Genomic DNA, 22,295 nt, shown 5'->3' with positions numbered 1-22,295 from the left:
GATCAGGAGCTTGAGACCAGCTTGGCCAACATGGTAAAACCCCATCTCTGCTAAAAATAATAAAAAAAAAATTTAGCCAGATGTGGTAGTGCACACCTGTAATCCCAGCTACTCAAGAGGCTGAGGCTCAAGAATCACTTGAACAGTAGGCGGAGGTTCCAGGGAGCAGAGATTGCATTACTGCACTCCAGCCTGGGTGAAAGAGTGAGACACTGTCTCAAAATAATAATGATAATCCGAAAGATTATTAAATTATAGACAGAGAGTTTGCGTTGGCTGGAGAAATGTAAATATTAAAGCATACGGTGCTCATATAATTAGGAGTGAAATCAAGATAGGAGGAATATATCCTTATTATAAGCACTTTGGAACCCAGTGTTGACTAAGATTAGGATTTTGAACAGCTCTTACCACCACACAACTATGTCTGAACTGCTGACAAAAGAAGAAGTTAGCACAATGAAAATAAGAGAATACTCTTTCTAGAATCCAGGTCTTTTGGAGACAGGTAGTATTAAAGCTCCCAAGAAAAGTAAATAATGCAGGATCTTTACCCCCAGAACCACATCCAGTTCTGCTTGAAAGTGAGAAACCTTCATCACAGGGAGGTGAACTCCTAATTCCAGGGAAACTGTCTGTCTAGAATGATGCAACCATCATTAGCCTCTGTGACTCTGTGACTTTGAGTAAATTGGGTTTGTAACCTAACCTGTATCTGGCAAATCCAGTCTTTCAAGGCCAATCGTCGTGGAGAATCTGCTGGTTTTCTGGACCAGGGCAGGGCTCCCTGGAGATTCAACCAGCTTAGCAGAAATCAGTCTTAAATAAGGTATCTCAGGCAGGGCTCTTAACTATACAGGCAATGAAAGTTGACTGTAGATGCTGAAGTGGAGAAAGAACTCCGGGTGGCTCACAGAACTCTTTTGAGAGCTTCAGGTGACTCTTCCAGGAATGATATCCAAAACTGCAGAACAGAATTGGCTAGATGAGAAGACTTCTCCCACTGTGGCCACCAAGCACTGGAGGCCACAGTTAATTCTGCTTGACTCTGCAGCCATTGCCCCCGTAGCCAATATAGATGCTACCTCGACTCCAGCAACTTTCACCTCATTTGCGGCCGAAAACAGAGGGTAAATATGGGCTTGCATCAAAGACAGAAAACTTTTAGAGTTGCCATTTATTGAAGGGAGCTAGAGATAGAGCAAGGAGAAGAAACCTTTCTCCTGGAGATTCTGAGATGGCCCTGCCCTCTCAGCTGCTGGTGGGAGGCTCACAAGGAGCTAGTGGGAGACTTTTGGAGTTCTATGTTGCATATCACAGAAACGGACTCGTGACTAGTAAGCGCTAATGATTTTCAGTGAATTATGGAAATAATCAGATATCTTCCAAGCAGACATAGCTCAGCTGATGCTGAAGAATGACAGAATAATGCTTTGAGATATCAGGTGATGCTTCAGAATCAGAAACAATTTTTGTTTAAACTGTGATTTGTTAAAAGTCTATTATTAATTATGCTAAGATATTCAAGGAGGTCATTTGCTGAAAACTCATTGTTTCCATAAATTTTCATTTCCTGGGTTGTAATGAAAGGTGCTATAGAAAATAGGAAACAGCGCAGTCTCCTGTAAGAGCTTGGCATGTGTGCTCTTTGAGAGGCCACGCATGATGATTTCATTACATTTTAATTTCTGAAACATTCTAATAGAGGAAATGTATCTGTTTACATTGCACTATTTTTCTGAAGAGTCATGTAAAAAGAATTCCAAACTTTTAACTAACAAGCTATATTAATTATCTATTGTTACATAACAATTTATCCCTAAATTTAAGGAAAAACAACAACAAACATTTATTGTTTCATACAGCTGTGGGACAAGAAATCAGGAGCTGTTTGGTTATGGTTCTGGCTTTTGGTTCTCACGAGGTTGTGCTGCAGTCGGCCGAAGGCTTGACCCTGGCTGAGGATTCACCCCTAAGGTGGTTCATTATGTGCCTTCTCAGTCGGTGCTGGTTATCATCTTGAGGCCTCAGTTCTTTGTCCTATAGATCTCTCCGGAGGGCTTCTTGAATATCCTTACAACGTGGCAGCTGATTGCCTCCAGAGTGAGTGATCCAAGAGGAAGCAAGGCAGAAGCCAGGATTTTTTTTTTTTTTTTTTTTTGAGACAGAGACTTGCTCTTTTGCCCAGGCTGGAGTGAAGTGGTGCAATCTCAGCTCACTGCAACCTTCGCCCCCTGGGTTCAAGTGATTCCCCTGCCTCAGTCTCCTGAGTAGCTGAGATTACAGGACCCTGCGCCACCATGCCCAACTAATTTTTTTATTTTTAGCGGAGATAGAGTTTCACCATGTTGGCCAGGCTGGTCTCAAACTCCTGACTTCAAGTGATCTACCGGCCTTGGCCTCCCAAAGTGTTGGGATTACAGGTGGGAGCCCTTGCACCCAGCCTGGAGGCCATTTTGAATGCCAGCTACCACTGGAAACTTGTGTTGGTCTTACTGCTGGTAATGGGTGTGGCTTGAACCCAGGAGGCGGAGGTTGCAGTAAGCCTAGATGGAGCCACTGTACTCCAGCCTGGGTGATAGAGTGAGACTTGTGACTCCATCACGAAACAACAACAAAAACCCTGAGCATTACAATAAAGGGGCTCTCAAGCCACTTGCTCAAGCCCATTCCTGCTCTGTGAATTGTACTTTTGCTTCATTAAGAAATCCGTGCCTTCGCTACTCTGTTCTTTTGTTGTTTTGTCTTTCGTTGCTTCTTTTTTGCTTTGCGTGTTTTGCTCCATTCTTTGTTCAACATGCCATGAACCTGGACAACTCACAGTCAAGACCTTCTATCTGGTCATAGTAGGCGATACCATTTAAGAAGAGAGAACGAGTTCTGTAGTTCCTGGAGCAGAGACATCTGACTTTCCTGGCAGAAATGTGGGGCGAATTCTCTAAACCTGTTTTTCTGGACGGTAGGGGCCAGGAGGAACAGAGTGTAGTCAAGGCTCTCCTCCAGCTTCCTCCAGGGACCTTTGACCTCTATCTACTTCACTGTCTGAATTGTCTTGCTGGAGGAGGTGGCGCACACACTCCAGTGTGCACACACACGAGCGCTCACACACAGTGAGCCTTAAATACATTTTAGCATCAAAAAAATTGTTTAAAGGAAAGGGAATGTCAAGGTCATTTAGTCCAAAGCTGTCATTGTACATTTGTGAAAAAGGAGGCCCATTATATCATATAACTTATGGTTGCTTAGCATTTAATAATAATTTGTAATGCATTTTCAATAATATTTTGAGCATGTGTCCTCAATTATATTTTCTCTTGAAGACTCCAGCACAAGGCAAATGGTTGCTCTAAGTATGTGAAAGAAGCCTTATAAACCGGATACTTAAGTCTAGAATTTTATATGCTAAATCTTTATTCAACGTTATACTTAAAAGACAGTGCTTAATATGGAGATAGGTTACAGTTTTAAGTATTGTATTACTACAATTAATGTTTTAACTGAAAATGCAATTTGTCAGCAGCATTAAAGAATTTCTAAATCATCCATAATTCTATGAAACAATGATTAAAACTATGGCCATGTGCCCATAATGCTGTTTTGCTCAATGATGGACCAATCACATATATGGCAATGGCCCCATAGAATTATAATAGAGCAGGCCGGGTGCGGGGGCTTATGCCTGTAATCCCAGCACTTTGGGAGGCTGAGGCAAGTGTATCACCTTAGGTCAGGAGTTCGAGACCAGCTTGGCCAACATGGTGAAATCCCATCTCTACTAAAAATACAAAAATTAGCCGGGTGTGGTGGCATGTGCCTGTAATCCCAGCTACTCAGGAGGCTAAGGCAGGAGAATCGCTTAGAGCCTGGGAGGCGGAGGTTGCAGTGAGCCGAGATCATGCCATTGCACTCCAGTCTGGGCAACAGAGTAAGACTCTGTCTTAAAAAAAAAGATTATAATAGAGCTGAAAATTCCTCTTGCTTAGTGAAGTCACACCCGTCATACTGTCATAACACAACATATTATTTACATGTTCGGGGCTTTGGGCAGGCCCTTCAGAAGGTATTTCAGAAGGCATTGTTATCACAGATGACAGTTCCACAGTGTTATTATCCCTGAGACCTTCCAGTGGGACAAGATGTAGAGATGGAATACAGCAATGATGATTCTGACCCTGTGTAGACTAATGTGTGTGTTTGTGTCCTAGATTTGTTTGTTTGTTTTTGAGATGTAGTTTCACTCTTGTTGCCCAGGCTGGAGTGCAGTGGTGCAATCTTGGCTCACTGCAACCTCCCACCTCCCGGGTTCAAATGATTCTCCTGCCTCAGCCTCCCAAGTAGCTGTGATTACGGGTGCATGCCACCATGCTCAACTAATTTTTTGTATTTTTAGTAGAGACAGGGTTTCTCCATGTTGGCCAGGCTGGTCTTGAACCCTTGAACTCAGGTGATCCACCTGCCTTGGCCTCCCAAAGTGCTGGAATTACAGGTGTGAGCTACCATGCCCGACCTGTGACCTAGTTTTTAATGAAAAACCTAACAAAGTAAAAAAAAAAATTAAAAATAGAAAAAACTTATAGAATAAAAATATAAATAAAAAATTTTTGTACAGCTGTACAATGTGTTTGTCTTTCAAGTGTTATTACAAAAGTGTCAAAAAGTTTAAAAATTTTTAAAGCTTACAGACTGGGTGCAATAGCACACGCCTGTAATCCCAGCAATTTGGGAGGCCAAGGCAGGTAGATCATGAGGTCAGAAGTTCAAGACCAGCCTAGCCAAGATGGTGAAACCCCGTCTCTACTAAAAGTACAAAAATTAGTGGAGCACGGTGGCAGATGCCTGTAATCCCAGCTACTTGGGAGGCTGAGGCAGGAGAATTGCTTGAATCTGGGCAGCAGAGGTTGCCATGAGTCAAGATTACACCACTCCACTCCAGCCTGGACAATAGAGTGAGACTCTGTCTCAAAAATATATGTAAATTTTAAAGCTTATAAAGTTAAAATGTAGGCTAGGTGTGGTGTCTCATACCTATTAGCCCAGCACTTTGGGAGACTGAGGAGGGCAGATCACTTGAGATCAGGAGTTTGAGACCAGTCTGGCCAACATGGTGAAACCTCATCTCTACTAAAAATACAAAAAATTTAGTCAGGTGTGGTGGTGGGCACCTGTAATCTCAGCTACTCAGGAAGCTGAGCAGAAGAATCACTGGAACCCTGGAGGCAGAGGTTGTAGTGAGCCAAGATTGCACCACTGCACTCCAGCCTAGGCAGTAGAGTGAGATTCCATCTCAAAGAAAAAAAGAAAAAAAAAAGTTAACAGTAAGGTAAGGTTAATTTATTTTGAAGAAAGAAAAATGTTTGTTTGTTTTTGATACAGGGTCTTGCTCTTTTGCCCAGGCTAGAGTGCAGTGTAGTGATCTTGACTCACTGCAACCTCCACCTCCCAGGCTAAAGCGATCTTCCCCCACTTAGCCTCCCCTGTAGCTGGGACTACAGGCATGTGCCACCATGCCTGGCTAATTTTTGTATTTTTAGTAGAAACAGGGCTTTTCCATGTTGCCCAGGCTGGTCTTCAAATTCTGAGTTCAAACAATCCACTTGCCTCAGCCTACCTAATTGCTAGGATTACAGATGTGAGCCACCACGCCTGGCCATGAAAAGCATTATAAAATAAATTCAGCGTAGCCTCCTTATGAAGTGTGTAGTAGTGTGTAGTAGTGTATAGTAGTGCCCTGGACCTTCACATTTCTCACCAACTCACACAGAGCAACTTCCAGTCCTGCAGGCTCCACTCATGGTAAGTGTCAGCTCACTGCAACCTCCGCCTCCTGGTTCAAACAATTCTCCTGCCTCAGCCTCCTAAGTATCTGGGATTACAGGCATGCACCACCACTCCCAGCTAATTTTGTATTTTTAGTAGAGATGGGGTGTCTCCATGTTGGTCAGGCTGATCTTGAACTCCTGACCTCAGGTGATCTACCTGTCTCGGCCTCCCAAAGTGCTGGGATTACAGGTGTGAGCCACCATGCCCGGCCTTTGAAAAATCTTTTATACCATATTTTTACTGTGACAGATTCCATATGCCATTGCTAGGAAAATGATATTTAGCTACACAAATACCATTGCATTACAGTTGCCTGCGGTTTTCAGCACAGTTACATGCTGTACAGGTTTATAGCCTAGGAGCGATAGGCTGTGCCATATGACCTAGATGTGTATGGCCTAGGCTTACCATCTAGGTGTGTGTAAGTATACTCTAAGGTGTTTACACAATGACAAAATCACCTAATGACGAATTTCTCAGAATGTATTTCTGTCATTAAGTAACACAGGACTATTTCATTTTCCCTCTTTAGGTACACAAAATTTGTCCATTACAGCATATGTGTAATTTCTACTTTGCTCTTTTCACTTACTATTTTCCTGAAATATTTTTGTAGTCTTTATAATTCTAATTTTAAATGGCTGCATGATGTTATCTTTTTGTCAGACAAGCATGGATTGGAGTCTCAGCTCTGCTGCAACATAGTTGCACCCTTCTAGGAAAGCTTTGTTCTTTTTCTGAATACCTTTGAGTTACAACTGACACACAATAAACTGCACATATTGAAAATCTACACTTCGATAAGTCTGACATCTGTATACACTGGTGACACCATCACCATAGTTAAGATAATAAACATACTCACCACCCTCAAAAGTGTCCTCACACCCTTCTGACATCCCTCCCTCCCACCTCTCATAACAGATTCCATATGCCATTGCTAGGAAAATGATAGAACATTTGAATTTAGTTACATAAAAAGACAAACTCGGGAGACTTTAGGAGGAAGCGACTTAGCCTCCTGTATGACTGTAGTCTTGGCCCCAGAGCAGTTCCTGGGTCAGATACCGTGGGGTGTCGTCAGTCTGAGGAGGGTGTCTGCCGGGTCCTCGTTGGCAGAATGCCTCTTCTTCACATACTTCCTGTCTTTCAGGCCCCATGACCAATGCCTCACTTACAAATAGCTTTACTCCTTATTTTTTTGACACAGGGTGTGCCTCTGTATCCCAGGTTGGAGTGCAGTGGCTCATTGCAACCTCCGCCTCCCAGGTCCAAGCAATCTTCCTGCCTCAGCCTCCTGAGTAGCTGGGATTACAGGTGAGCACCACCACACTCAGCTAATTTTTGTATTTTTAGCAGAGATGGAGTTTCACTATGTTGGCCAGGCTGGTCTCGAACTACTGACCTCAAGTGATCCGCCTGCCTCGGCCTCCCAGAATGCTGGGATTATAGGCATGAGCCACTGTACCCGGCCACAGTTCTTTTACGCTCCCCCCAAATTTGATCATTTCCCCATTCTTTGCACACTATCTCAGACCTTTCAGCCCTAAGGGCTATAACTCAGATCAAAATTACAAAGTACAATGGAAATAATTAATAGAGCAAGCAAGGTGTACAGGACAACCCTTCTGTGCTATAAATAGGTGTGTCCCCCCCCCCCCACCTCCAGGATTTTATGTCACCTGTAAATTTGTGTCTCTATCCTGACAGATTCTTGTTGAGCCTTTCGACATTTCTCCTTTGTTCCTGAAAGGCTTCTGCAGGGCAGAGGCTGAGGCTGGGTTATATAACGATAAGCCCCAAAAGAAGGGGCTTTATGAACGGGATTTCAAGCGCATTCTGGGAATTAGAGGGCTGCCAGATGCAGTCCTAGGGCCTGACACTAAGGGGCAGCATGTACCAAAGGATATATTTAGCTCCGCCAAAGCCCAGCAGAAACAAAGAGAAAATTACCTTGCTTTTAAACTCCAAGAAGAGCACAAGATTTAGAGGCCGCATTCTCATCTCTTGAATCAAATTACAGCATTTCAATTTTCAATGTCTATTCTATTAAGAGTTTCACCTGCCAATTGAGTTCTCTGAGTAAATTATTTTGTGGTTAAATATGGTTCAAATATAATACTGCTGAAACCTATGTACTCTGTAAGATTTACTGATTTTAGTGCCTCTATAACTTCTGTAACTTCAACAACTTAGCCCAATGATATTTAATTCCAAATTCCAATTCCCTTTTTTTTTTTTTTTTTGGAGACAGAGTCTTGCTGCAACACCCAGGCTGGAGCGCAGTGGTGAGATCTGGGCTCACGGCAACCTCTGCCTCCTGAATTCAAGCGACTCTCCTGGCCCAGACTCCCAAGTAGCTGGGACTACATGCATGCCACCATACCTAGCTGATTTTTGTATTTTTAGGAGAGATGGGGTTTCACTATGTTGGCCAGGCTGGTTTCGAACTCCTGACCTCAAGTGATCCGCCTGCCTTGGCCTCCCAAAATGCTGGGATTTCAGGCATAAGCCACCACATCTGGCTCAAACTCTTTATATTAATTGACATGATTATTGTCTGTCTGTATGTTTCTCTTTCTCTCTTTGATGAAGCAAATTTTTATGTGGAATAAAGGCAGTCAAATAATTATTTGGCAGTCAAACTAGACAAGGCTCAACTGTTGGGAAATCTTACATTTCCCTCTCTGACTTGTTCATGAATCCATCCATTAGTGAGGATTTCTGAGCACTTCCCTGTGTCTGCTCCTGTGTGAAATGCTGTGAAATGCAAAGATGAACCGGATACCAACCCTGACATCAAGGAACTCATTGGACGTTTGGAGGGTGGGAACATAGGGCAAACAAAGAAACATGATATTGGAAATGTATGGTAAATGCAATGATGAAAAAGACAAAGATGAGGTAGGGAATAGGAGCAGACAGAGAAGGCACCTATCAGAGATGGGGGATGTGGGTGGGTAGTTGGGAAGAGTGCAGGAAAATGTCCAAGAGGAGATGACATTTGAACTCATCTTAAAGGAGTAGATAGAATTAACACTACACGCGGTGGGCTCAGAACCTGCAAAGGCATGGAAGAACAGGAGCTCCCAACACCGTGGTCAGTTTGCAGGCAGGGCCAGGCCTTTGAATGGTCAGGAGCATGGGTGGTGATTCGTGTTAAGATCAGCTTCTTTGACAGCAGAATAGAGGTAAGAATGGAGGGGGATGGTGGAAATTAGAGAGAGCGGTAAGGAAGCCACTGCAGTAATAGAGACCAAAAATTATGAGGCCCTGAAGGAGGTGAAGAATGGTGGAGAGAGGTGGACCAGTTTAGTTGGTATTTAAGAACTGTGGCTGGGTGCAGTGGCTCACACCTGTAATTCCAGCACTTCGGGAGGCTGAGGCAGGCAGATCACTTGAGGCCAGGAGTTCAAGACCAGCCTGGCCAAAATGGTGAAATCCCGTCTGTACTAAAAATACACAAAATAAGTAGCCCAGTGTGGTGGCGCACACTTGTAATCCCAGCTACTCAGGAGGCTGAGGCAGGAGAATTGCTTGAACCTGGGAGGTGGAGATTGCAGTGAGCTAAGATCCTGCCGCTGCACTCTACCCTGGGCAACAGAGGGAGACTCTGTCTTCAAAAAAAAGAATTATGACAGAAGCTGGTGTGACCAAGGAACTGGATGTTTGAGATGAGTGAGGGGATAAGGTTTGCTAAAGTCCCGTGAGACAAAGGAGCAAATGTAAAAAGACGTATTTGCTGGTTTCTGCTTGCCAGTGTAATTTCACAAGCCCCTGACTCTGCAGAAAAAATGGTTTGAAGACAAAACAGGATACGGAACACAGTCCCGTGTCTTGGCTGAGTCACCACCTTCCTTAATAGATAAATAAGCTGAGTTCGTGCCTTTTCCTATACATAACATAACGTCTGACAGGGTTAGGGATGATGCCTCTGTAATCTATAACCAGATGTAGTCTTACACACAAACCTTGATGTGATTCTGCTTTAATGTAACTTCTGCAAGTTTGTCACTTTGTATGTAGTGAATCCCTAAGGCCTGTATAGAAGCCATGGGCTGAGCTACTGTGCTGGAGCTCATCATAAGTAGATTCAAAGATGTTCTGATTGGCAATTTGTTGAAAGTGTTAAGCACTGTCTAAAGACCTTCCTGGAGCAGTCGCACAGAACCCCTCTGAAGGGCTGCTCCCACGCTGTAGACCTTGGTCTAGAGTCCTCAGTAAGATTTCTGAGTACAAGTAGTTTTAACTTTCTAAAAGCTTGATATTTTCTTTCTTTAGTGAACAGTCCAAATTGAGTTTGAAAAGCTTGTGGGACATTCAGGTAGAAATGCGGTCCGGCAGCCTGTTGGATAGATGGTTCTGGAGCTTAGCAGAGAGATCTGGATCAAGAAATATAATCTCGAGAGAGACTGAAATTATAGGAGTAGCTGAGACCACAGGGGGAACAACATTTAAGAGCTGAAGAGGGGAAAGTGCATTAAAAAATGAGGAGGAGGCCGGGTGCACTGAATCACATCTATAATCCCAACACTTTGGGAGGCTGAGGTGGAAGGATTGCTTGAGGCCAGAAGTTTGTGACCAGCAAGGGCAACATAGCAAGACCCCATTTCTACAAAAAATAAAATAAGTAAAATAAAATCCTAAGCTCTTCAACAGAACCTCTCTTGGCCCAGGGGACCCTGGAGAAACCTGAACAACTGAATTCCAGGCCTTGATGGGAAGGGAGGTCAGACAGGCCTCATGATACCTCTTTCCTTTTGGAGTTTAGGCACAACTGACCAGCATCAACATTAAAATGGAGATCATAAGACTGATGAAACAGACTCTTCATGACAGTAAGATACCAAATTCCAACCTCACTCTCGTAGCATCACATGACAGATAGCAGACCAGGAAGGAAATAAAAATGTTTTACCCCAAAATAGATTTCTCTGACATATTTTGAAATGGTCTTGTAAAGCCGTCTTTTATGGGGGAAATTTTGCATCTATAGAGAATCTCCATTAACGTAGCTAGGCCTTTCCCAGATCTAGGAGAGATTAATTAAGAATTTGACAATTTTTAAGGTCCAAAAAGAAACATTTATCATTTATTCTCTCAGAAGGCTGCTACCTGGCGGTTTCATCTATCTAACAAGAACCTTGGCTTCCACAACCCCCTTTATCTTAACCCAAGAATTTCTTTCTTCTGACTTCAAGTCTTTAGACAATGCTTCACACTTTCAACAAATTGCCAATCAGAAAATCTTTGAATCCACTTATGATCTATAAGCCCCACCCCCTGCCTTTTGAGTCAAACCAATGTATACCTTTCATGTATTGATTTATGACTTCACCTGCAACTTAATGTATAAAATCAAATTTTGGCCAGGTACAGTAGCTCATGCCCATATGCCCATACTCTCAGCACTTTGGGAGGCCAAAGGAGGAGGATCACTTTGACCCCAAAAGTTTCAGACCAGCCCGGGGAGCATAGTGAGACCTCATCTCTAAAAAAAATTTTTTTTAAATTAACCAGGAATGGTGGTGTGCCCCTGCGGTCTCAGCTATTCAGGAGGCTGAGGTGGGAGGGTTGCTTGAGACTGGAAGTTGGAGGCTGCAGTGAGCCATTATTACACCACTGCACTCCAGTCTGGGTGACACAGTGAGACTCCATCTCAAAAATAAATAAATAATAATAAACTGAACTGTAACCTGCCACCTTGGGCACACTTTCTCAGGACCTCTTGAGACAGTTCCCTAGGCCATGGTCACTCACACTAGCTCAAAAGAAACCTGTTTAAGTATTTCACAGAGGCAATGTGAGATGGCTAAAGCCTATACTCCTAGCACTTTGGGAGGCCAGGCAGAAGGATCACTTGAGGTCAGGAGTTTAAGACCAGCCTGGGAAACATAGGGAGACCCCATATCTACCAAAAAAAAAAAAAAAAAAATTAGTCAGGCACGGTAAAACATGCCTGCTGTCCCAGATACTCAAGAGGCTGAAGCAGGAGGATCGCTTGAGCCCAGGAGGTTGAGGTGCAGTGAGCCATGATTGTGCCACTGCATTCCAGCATGGATGACAGAGCAAGACTCAGTCTTTAAAAAGAAAATAAGTCTGGGTGTGTGGTGGCTCATGCCTGTAATCCCAGCATTTTGGGAGGCCAAGGTGGGTAGATTGCTTGAGCTCAGGAGTTCAAGACCAGCCTGGGCAACATGGCAAAACCCCATCTCTACTACATGTAAAAATAAAATAAAAATAAAAGTTAGCCGGGCATGGTGGCATGAACCTGTAGTCCCAGCTACTTGGGAGGCTGAGATGGAAGAATCATCTGAGCCCAGGAGATGGAGGCTGCAGTGAGCTGTGATGGTACCACTGCACTCCAGCCTGGGCAACCAGAGTCAGATCCTGCCTCAGTAATAATAAGAATAAATACATAAAGAAAATAAATATTGTATAGAGTTTGTTTTTTGCATTCTGAGTAGGTGCTATGGTTATCCCCATTTAGACTGATGGGGACACTGTGGCATAGGGTGCTAACTGACCAGCACAGGATCACACCACTAGTTATGGCAGAGGTGAGAGTTAAAGCCAGTCTGTTCATGCTTTTAGACACCATGATACTGCCTCCACGCAGAAAAAATTAACAAAAGGGTAACTACTAGGGTAAGAATGGTGAGAGAGAATTTTACTATTTCATACTCTCAAGTATTCAAAAGATTGCTTTCCCATATACATTATTACTTTGACAACAAAAACTAGTTTAATTTTCTTTTTTTTAGACGGAGTCTCACTCTGTCACCCAGGATGGAGTGCAGTGGTGTGATCTCAGCCCATTGCAACCTCCCGGGTTCAAGCGATTCTCCTGCTTCAGCCTCCTGAGTAGCTGGGACTACAGGCACACACCTCCATCAAGTTAATTTTTGTATTTTTAGTAGAAACAGGGTTTCACCATCCGCTTGCCTCGGCATCCCAAAGTGCTAGGATTACAGGCTTGAGCCACTCTGCCCAGCCTAAAATCTGTTTGAAAACTGCATGTTAGGCATACAGTGAACACCTCCTGGGGGCCTTGCAGGGAGATTGCAGTGGAGTGCTCCGGCAGCAAGGCCAGGGGCAGATGGGATGGTCGAGGTTACGTAGTGACTGGTTTGTTGAAGGGAAATAAAAAGGAGATGCTGGCTTGCCTTCCATATAATTAAGTTTCAGTCCTCAGAGAACAGGCAGCATTTAAAATCACAATGGCCAATATCTGGCTTTGGTTTTTACATGGTCTCTTTCTTTATTAAGTCTCTCTCACTTGGAAATCTGTGGTGGATTCCTGCATGCACAGCTGCTCTGGGGTTTATTTCAATTTTTAAAAATTAGGTAATAACATTCCTATAACCGAAAACATTAAAACCAGTTAAAATGGTATACACTGGGAAGTCTTAACTCCCAACCAGTCTGTTCTGCCCTTTCCCCTTAATTCCAGAATTTTGGGAGCTCCCAACAAGTATCATACTTTGTTTCCTTTCAGTGACTCCTTGGGTAACTGCAAGGGCACACACATGTATTATTTCTTTTTCATAGTGGGAAGCACTGCTTTTTACCTTTCTACATCAGTGCATGGAGTACTTCCTCTTTTTTATTTTTTTTTGAAACTGCCCTTTGGGTTAATTTAATCTACTGTGAGTTTACTCCCATGTCCTTGCTATTGGCTTTCTTGAGGTGTCTCCAGGTTGGAAACAGTGTTTCTTTTTTGCTCCTCTATTTTTAGAGTTCTTCCCTGTCATCAACTTCCTAGCAACTAACTGCATTTCTACCACACTCCCCTAATGAGAGATAAGGGAAGTCTTCCTCTTGCCTTCTCTTTCCCTCTCATCTAATTCATCCAGTGAGTACCAGCCTTTTTCAATGACCCTTGGGGCAGCAGCTCACACCTGTTCATTCTGGTGATTAAATATAGAGCAGAGGCACCTTCATTTGAATCTTTTGTCACTGGCAAGTTTCATCTTGGAAACAGGTGTGCTGGGGAGGACTTCCTCCCCTCCTCCAGGTATAAATGCTTATAGTTTATTGGTAAACAACCATTGACAGAGCTGTATATCTGTTGAACAGGTATAAAGTTAGATATTTTCCTTCTTATTTTTATTTATTTTTAAATTCTCTCTCTCTTTATATGTGTGTGTGTGTATATATATATATGTATATATATATGTGTGTGTGTATATATATATATTTGTTGTTGTTTGAGATGGAGTCTTGCTCTTGTTGCCCAGGCTGGAGTGCCATGGAGCGATCTCAACTCATGGCAACCTCCACCTCCCAGGTTCAAGCGATTCTCCTGACTCAGCCTCCCGAGTAGCTTGGATTACAGGCATGTGCCACCACGATCGGCTAATTTTGTATTTTTGGTAGAGACTGGTTTCTCCATGTTAGTCAGGCTGGTTTTGAACTCCTGACCTCAGGTGATCCGCCCACCTCGGCCTCCCAAAGTGCTGAGATTACAGGCGTGAGCCACTGTGCCCAGCCAAATTCTGTATTTTAGTGTGAGTCTGTACCTGTTATCTGCTTGTCTTACAAAATATGCTGAAGCTGCTACCTATTGGGGGCATAGGGATTAGAGAGGAGAAACAATTCACCTGCAAAGCATTTATTTGCAGCTTGCCCTAGCATGGGTGGGACACTCCTTAATGAAAGACTATTATGTTTTTGACAACCATCACTTGTGCAGCGGGCTGACTCGGGGGATTGTAATATTCTATTTTAATGAAAGTATTGGTGTTTCCTCATCTGTTTGTTTTGAACAAGTGTCTTCTCCCTGAGTTTGGTGGCCTGCTTCTGGAGTGCTCGGTTCTGCTGCCGACATGCCCACCCAGCTCGAGACGGCCATGGACACCATGATTAGAACCTTCCATCTCTATTCTTCTAAGGAAGGGGACAGATTCAAGCTCAGCAAAGGGGAACTGAAACTGCTCCTGCAACAAGAGCTCATGGAATTCCTCTCGGTGAGTCAGGCCTTTGCTGCTGCATTCAGTTGAGGGCAGATGAGGTGCAGATTCCAGGACAGCCTTTAGGTTCATACCCTCCTATGTGGCTCTCAACCTGTGATGTCCTGTAAGTGTTTTTAGCATCAGTCACTCACTTGGATTAGCTGCTGTTTGCTTTTCTTGGTTTCTAGGTCGGAGCCAGGATTATACAGACCTGGGGCAGGGAACTAGACTCATTTAGAGTTTGTGGCTGGTTTACACCTACCTGTCAATAGGCTCTTAGAAGTGTCTTTAGATGCTATACATGGAAATTAGGAATTTAATGTAAATAAAAGGAAGATGCAATTTCACTTATCATCATGAACCTCAGAGCCTGGGAGTTAGAAATTTCCTTTCTCGTTTTAGTGCCAAAAGGATCCCCAGTTGGTTGATAAGATAATGCAGGACCTGGACGCCAATAAGGACAACAAAGTGGATTTTAATGAATTCGTGGTCATGGTGGCAGCTCTGACAGTTGCTTGTAATGATTACTTTGTAGAACAATTGAAGAAGAAAGGAAACTAAAGATAAGTAATAAGCTCATCTAAAGGCACAAATATATCTGAAGTTATATGCTTAATGTTCATTTATACCCTTTAGATCTATAGACCCAGTAATGTCATTTGTAGCTATAATATACAGTGCATATATTAGTAATTAATTGCTACTATTGAATTATGTGTTCCTTAAAATACTGACTTTACATAAATATTCTAATCTCATATGCCCTACTTGAAATTTGCCTATATTAAGAGGTTATGGACGGGCGTGGTGGCTCACCCCTGTAATCCCAGCACTTTGGGAGGCTGAGGTGGGCCTCACACCGAAGTGACTCCTCCCTCAGTCCTTCCCTGTGTTTTGTGCATCTCTCAAATAAATGACTTCCACAAGAACCCTCATCTCAGGGTCTCCTTCTGGGGGAACCCAAACATGAAAGCTCCTCTGGAGAATTTTAAGAAAGGGAGTGCCATGATTATATTTACACGTGTAAATGATTATCCTAGCTACTGTGTAAAGAAAGGACTGTAGAGGCAGCAGTCATGGCGGGCAGCCAGCGAGGAGGCTGTTGCTGTGGTCTGGGTAAGAGATGATGGTGTATCTGGCCAGCAATTCAGCAGTGGAGATGAAGAGAAGCAGTCGAATTGGTTAAGTATTTTGGAGCTGGGACTGATAGGACTTACTGATGGATTGTTAGTTAAGTGTGAGGAAAAGAGAGAAGTCCAGGATGATAAAGCAGCTGCTGCTGTTTGCCCATCTGATATCTCTTCATCCTTTCTTCCATGTATCAGAACCCTGGTTTGTGCAGGGTGGCAATGTGCCTGATTAAAAAGCCATATTTCCTAGCCTCTCTAACAGCTGGTGTGGGGCTTGTAACACAGTTCTGGACAATGTGAGACAAGCAGAAGGCTGCTAGGGATTTCTGGGAATGTTTTGCTGTTGTAGACAAGGAGCCATAGCTCTTTGTCTCGCACCTTGTTGATTCCTTCCTTCTTTTTTTTGTTGTTGGAGGTGGATGTGAGGCTGGAGGTGGAACTGCCATCTTGCAACCATGAGGACAGTGGAGAAAAAAGATAAAAGGAGCCTGGGCGTTGTTGTCATTGAGGAGCCACTGCAGAGCCTTACTTGCCTGCTTCTGGTTCTCTCATTATGTGAAAAAAAAAAAAAAAAATGACAGCTCTCTGGTTATCTGGCTTCAATTACAAACACAATCTATAAGGTTGAGAGTTTTGATCAAGCAAATGATGCACTTTACTAAAAGGGAAGGACTGAGGGAGGAGTCACTTTGGTGTGAGGGCGTGTGGGCAGATCAACAGCTCTGTGTAAGGTGGTATTGGACATCCTGGTGGGGTTTCAAATGGGAAGCTGGATATAGGATCTGGTCCGGACCTCAGGGTAAATGGGGGACTGGAGATAGATTGGGAGTCATTCATATCTACATGGTCTTAAGCCACAGGATTAGAGGAGGTCACTCCAGATGAGTATGTGGATAGAGAAGAAGAAACATCTGATGGTTTGCTATAAGGAAAAGGAAGAGCCCATAAATGATACAAAAGAGGCATGGCCAGGGAAAAGCAGGAGAGTGTAGCGCTTCAGAAGCCTAGAGAAGATAGCATGTGGAGAAGAGAGAAATCCATTGAGAGGTGGAGTATCATGAAAACAAAGACTCGACCACTAGATTTGGAACGGTGAGATCATCTGTGACATTGGTGACACTGACGGGAGTTGAATTTTGGTTACAGAAGAGCCTAATCTCTGTTTCTTTCTTTTTTTTTTTTTTGAAATGGAGTCTCACTCTTTTGCCAAAAAAAAAAAAAAATGACAGCTCTCTGGTTATTTGGCTTCTATTATGTGCAGCTAAACACAATCTATAAGTCTGAGAGTTTTGATCAAGCAAACGATGCAGTTTACTAAAAGGGAAGGACTGAGGGAGGAGTCACTTTGGTGTGAGGGCGTGTGGGCAGTCAACGGCTCTGTTTAAGGTGGTATTGGACATGTTTAAGGTGCAGTGGCGTGATCTCGGCTCACTGCAACCTCCACCTCCTGGGTTCAAGCGATTCTTGTGCCTCAGCCTCCCAAGTAGCTGGGATTATGGGTGCCCACCACCACACCCAGCTAATTTTTGTATTTTTAGTAGAGTTGGTGTTTCACCATGTTGGCCAGGATGCTCTTGACCTCCTGACCTCGTGATCTGCCCTTGACTCGGCCTCTCAAAGTGCTGAGATTACAGATGTGAGCTACCTCGCCAGGATTTTTTTTTTTTTTTTTTTTTTTTTTTGAGATAAGGTCTGACTCTGTTGCCCAGGCTGGAGGACAGTGGTGCGATCTCGGCTCACTGCAACCTCCACCTCCTGGGTTCAAGCGATTCTCATGACTCAGCCTCCTGAGTACCTGGGATCACAGGTGCATCACCATGCCCAGCTAACTTTTGTGATTTTAGTAGAGACCGGGTTTCACCATGATGTCCAGGCCAGTCTCCAACTCCTAAGCACAAGTGATCCACCTTTCTCGGCCCCCCAGAGTGCTGAGATTACAGGCGTGAGCCACCACGCCCAGCCCAGAAGAATCTATCTTTCAATCTGACAAGTAGAAGTTGCTCAATAAATCTATGTTTAGGGAACAAATGAAATAATCTGCCAATTGTGGACTTTCTAGTGCTAAGTCCTGACATTTTTCCCCCCCTTAAATAGAATAATATTTTTTGTCTTTCTTGAACCAGTTCTGAGCAGATAGGACAGGAAGAATTTAGAGAGCAGGATATTTAAGAGAAGAAATGCAGACCATTGGTATTTACTCATGTCTTTCAAAAGGTTATGTTGTAGGAGTTATTAAGAGATTATTTTAGGCAGATAGAGAGGAAAAGTGGTCCCTGGGAAGTTTTCATTTTTTAAAGCACCTCCAGAAAATTTCTTGTAAAGCCGCAGCTCTTAAAGTCAGGCTGGCAACCTTTGATATGCAAATACAGTTATTAGGAACTGGGTCCACCCAACATGGTCACGCCGGCAATCTGTAATATGCAAGTAAGCCGTTAGAAACTGGATCCACCGGGCAGCATAGCTGCCCTGTCCTTATCTGTGTAGAACATCATGGCGCCCTATATTTGCATATTAAAAGCTAGGGTGGGAGGGCCAGCTATATCTAGGGTTACATGAATGACATGCCTGGTCAAACCAATCCCCTGAGCCCTATGCAAATCAGACACTGACTTCTCCAGCTATTGCATGTAACTGGATATTACCTGACGTGGAGGGTTCCCTCTTTCTGCTTTGGAGCCCCTTCCTGTTAAAACATGCCCAGTCTGAATGAAGAGACCCCTCAAACAGGCTTTGTGTGAACAACATGGCTGTTTATTCACCCAGGTGTGGGCTGAGTCCGAAAAGGGAGTCAGCGTAAGGATAGGAGTGGGATAGGAGTTGGTTTTATAGGTTTGGGGTAGGCAAGTGGAAAGTTACAGATGTTACTGTTTAGAGCGGTTTTTTGCAAGCGGGCAGTGGGTCTTAGGGTCTGGAGTCTGGAGGTTGACCAAGGTGGGTTACCAAGTCCAGTTGCCTTATCAGTTGGGGCGGGTTAAGTTCCGTTTTTACAAGTTGATATACTAATCATGCAAGAGAAGGTTTGGACATTTTGCAGCTGCCTTTAAACTTTTCATTTTAATTTACCCCAAAGTTTACATATTCTAAAGTGAGTTACTGAAACATGAAAAGTAAATCCAGAATTTTCTTCACCTTCTAGTCTAGGATGGACATTCTTAATATAGAGAAATAAATGGAAAAACAAATGTTCATTTCATGGCATTTCTAAAAATCTATTAAAAGTGGGGAAAAAGCAATCCCTGTTTTAGATTACATTTCAAATGAGTAAGAATTACATGATGTACCAAAAGTTCTTTTCCAGTAAAAGAGAGGCTTTCTTTTCCTAATGTTAGGAAAACACAATTTTGTAGAAGGCAAAATTGATTATTTCTTATGCCCAGGGGCACTGGCCTTTGCATTTGCTGGAGTTTAAATAAATGAAGTTTAAACATTCAAGGACCGTCTCTGAATGAGTACATTCTAATGTTTAACATTTTCTCATTGTGGTTATTAGACAGAGCAGCTTATGGAGACAAAAGCCTAAGCTTGCTTGAGAGCCTGGGTTTGAGTTGTGACTAACATTGCCAATAGCAAGAAGGCTTAAGCAAAAGAAAACCTTAAAATTTAATTTTGTTTTGTTTTGTTCTGTTTTTCTAGATGGAGTCTTGCTTTGTCACCCAGGCTGGAGTGCAGTGGCATAATCTCGGCTCACTGTAACCTCTGCCTCCCAGGTTCAGGTGATTCTCCTGCCTCAGTCTCCTGAATAGCTAGAACTACAGGTGCATACCACCACACCTGGTTACTTTTTGTATTTTTAGGAGATGGCATTTCACTATATTGGCCAGGCTGGTCTTGAACTCCTGGCCTCAGGTGATCCACTGGCCTTGGCGTTCCAAAGTGCTGGGAATATAGGCATGAGCCACTGTGCCCAGCCTAAAATTTAATTCTGAAAACATATATATCTCTTCCTCCCAAAGATAGGGGAACAAGGAAGGCCTTGCAGAGGCAGAGGCTTGAGTCAAGTCTTTGATAAGTCAAATAAATGGAGAAAGATTATTAAAAAAAAAAAGAGAGAATATGGCCCAAATCAGGAGGGTATGAAAGAGCAGGATCTGCTGATGTGGTGTGCACCTGTGGTCACAGCTACTTGGGAGTCTCAGGCTGGAGGATTGCTTGAGCCCAGGAATTTGAGGCTGCAGTAAGCTATGATTGTACTACTAGACTCTAGCCTAGGTGACAGAGTAAGAACCCGTGTCAAAAACAAACAAAGCAGGATTTGTTTGAGAGAATGCAAGTTCTGTTTGTGACATCCCGAGGGTGTGGGGTGTCAGGGGGTGGGAGATGGGCTACAGAGGTGAACAGGATTCAGAATCAGAAAAGGCCTTGGGTGTTAATGTGAGAAATTTGAAATTTCTCCTGCATATTATGGGAAACCATTATAGGATTTTACAGTTTCTTCTTTTAACTTAAAGCAGTTTTGCTTATGTTTCTAAATATCCTCTTAAAATGTTTAATATCTTCAAAGCAGTGGCTTTGAACCCTTACTTTACATTACACTTACCCGTGGTATTTTTTTTTCAGTCTTTCATATGATTTTATTTTCTTCCTTCAACCATAATAATGTGATATCCAAATTTTGTCTTAACTGATGGGTCTGTAAACACAGGCTTATCCATCCCACTTACAGGCAAGGCAAATGCTGCTTCTTGAAATGTTCCCACCGTGGACCCTCTGGTCATCCAGCCCAAGTCTCCCCTTCGCCTGGCTTTATCTTCAGTATATTGTGCGGCCACTTCATTGAATCTCATCCCGGACTTCCATGATTTTGCCATGTTTTTCACAGAATGTGTCTGACCTTTACTGCATTGCCACCACCTTTGGGACCTTGAACCTTCTTGTCAGCACTGTCACTCCCAGAGGCTGCTCCCCATTTCCCCACTTTTCCAGAACCACTTTTTCCTTTGGGCGGCATCTTGGAAACCTTCTGTTGAACTCTGAGCTTACTTGTGGTATTTTAAAAAATACAGATGAATAAACCTCACCTCATTCAAATTCCGATTTAATTAGTCTAGGGATGGGCCCAGGCATCAGCATCTTTTAAAGAGCATCAGGGGATTCTAAATTCAACCAGGGTTGAAAATTATTGCTTTTGTGGTGAATTGCTTCAACCAAATAATCAGGTCAACATCTAACTGAGAACTGTCTAGGATGGCAGCTGCTTCAACTTTGATGAGCATGTGAATCACCTGGAAATCTGACTCAGCTTCAGTTACTTGGGGTGGGGCCTGAGATTCTGCCTTCTTAACAGACCTCCAGGTGTTGCTGATGGTGCCAATAGAAATGGTCTAGACTCTAAGATGAAGAGGAAGGGGTTTGAATGGAAGTGTGGAGAAGTCGTTTGGAAACACTGGCACCTGTAGAGTAATTCTTGCTGGGGCATACTTTCTTGGCAAGAAATCAGACAACACAAGAATATTAGATAGACAGAGGGTGCAGGGGAAGAGGAGAGAGTTGGGAGACACCAAGGAAGAACATGCCCTAGGGGCCTGGGAGAAGGAGGATGGGGAGGGAAAGGATAGAACTTCAAAACAAAATGTGAGATTTCCAGTTTGACTTTTTTGTAGCGTGCTTCCATAGATTGTCATAGATAGTCACAATAATTCTGAATGACAGAACTTGTTGGTTTCCTGACATTGTCAGGCTGCCTAGGTATGATGTGGTACTTACAGTTTCACAATAACATGCAAGTTTAAGAATGTCAAAAAAGATTCTGAAGTGGGCATTTATCTAGATGGTCTTCCAGAGGGATAACATAGGTCAAAAATCAGAAATTGGCTGGGCACAGTGGCTCACGCCTCTAATCCCAGCACTTTTGGGATGTGGTTGGATCACTTGAGGCCAGGAGTTTGAGACCAGCCTGGCCAACATGGTGATACCCTGTCTCTATTAAAAACACAAAAATTAGCTGGGTATGGTGGCATATTTCTGTAATGCCAGCTACAAGGGAGGCTGAGGCACAAGAATCTCTTGAACCAGAAGGTGGAGGTGGCAGTAAACCAAGATTGCACCACTGTACTCCAGCCTGGGCGACTGAGCAAGACTGTCTCAAAAAAAAAAAAAAAAAAAATCAGAAATTGAATACCAAAGTCAAAATTGGTATTGAACCTCAATACCCAATATTGTCATAATGTCAGAGTGCCAGTTTCCTGTCAGTGGACATCTAGTTTGTTTCTTGCTTTTTGCTCACACAAATAGTGCTGCAGTGATAATCTTTAAACATATATCTGTGTAGACTTCAGGGTATCTATCTAAAAACTTTATACCAATTTGTACCTCCAGCACCTCTATGTGCGTGTTTTTCCACACATTTACTAACCTTGGATAGTATCCAACTTTATTTTTTGTCGATATAATA

General features: G+C 43.2%; 1 protein-coding gene and 1 pseudogene across 4 annotated transcripts in view; one reads left to right on the top strand and one right to left on the bottom strand.

Annotated features, from left to right (window-relative positions):
- The window catches only part of S100Z (S100 calcium binding protein Z), a 53,052-nt gene extending 33,716 nt beyond the window's left edge, over positions 1 to 19,336 (top strand). For 3 of the 4 annotated variants that reach the window (XM_008991913.5, XM_054252162.2, XM_078365316.1), the window contains exons 2-3: positions 14,593 to 14,789; positions 15,177 to 19,336. In XM_008991913.5, coding sequence (XP_008990161.1) covers positions 14,649 to 14,789; positions 15,177 to 15,335 — 300 coding nt within the window. In that variant the 5' untranslated portion in view covers positions 14,593 to 14,648 and the 3' untranslated portion in view covers positions 15,336 to 19,336. Of the gene's footprint in view, positions 1 to 6,446; positions 7,138 to 14,592; positions 14,790 to 15,176 lie in introns of those variants that run through there. The other variant, XM_054252163.2, reaches the window with a different exon arrangement.
- Positions 19,337 to 20,475: 1,139 nt separating this feature from the next.
- Positions 20,476 to 20,876, bottom strand: LOC118148866 (peptidyl-prolyl cis-trans isomerase NIMA-interacting 4 pseudogene; annotated as a pseudogene).
- Positions 20,877 to 22,295: the final 1,419 nt, after the last annotated feature.

The sequence above is a fragment of the Callithrix jacchus genome, chromosome 2, assembly GCF_049354715.1.
Source record: "Callithrix jacchus isolate 240 chromosome 2, calJac240_pri, whole genome shotgun sequence".
Lineage (NCBI taxonomy): Eukaryota > Metazoa > Chordata > Mammalia > Primates > Cebidae > Callithrix > Callithrix jacchus.
This window is presented reverse-complemented; position numbering and strand designations above follow the sequence as displayed.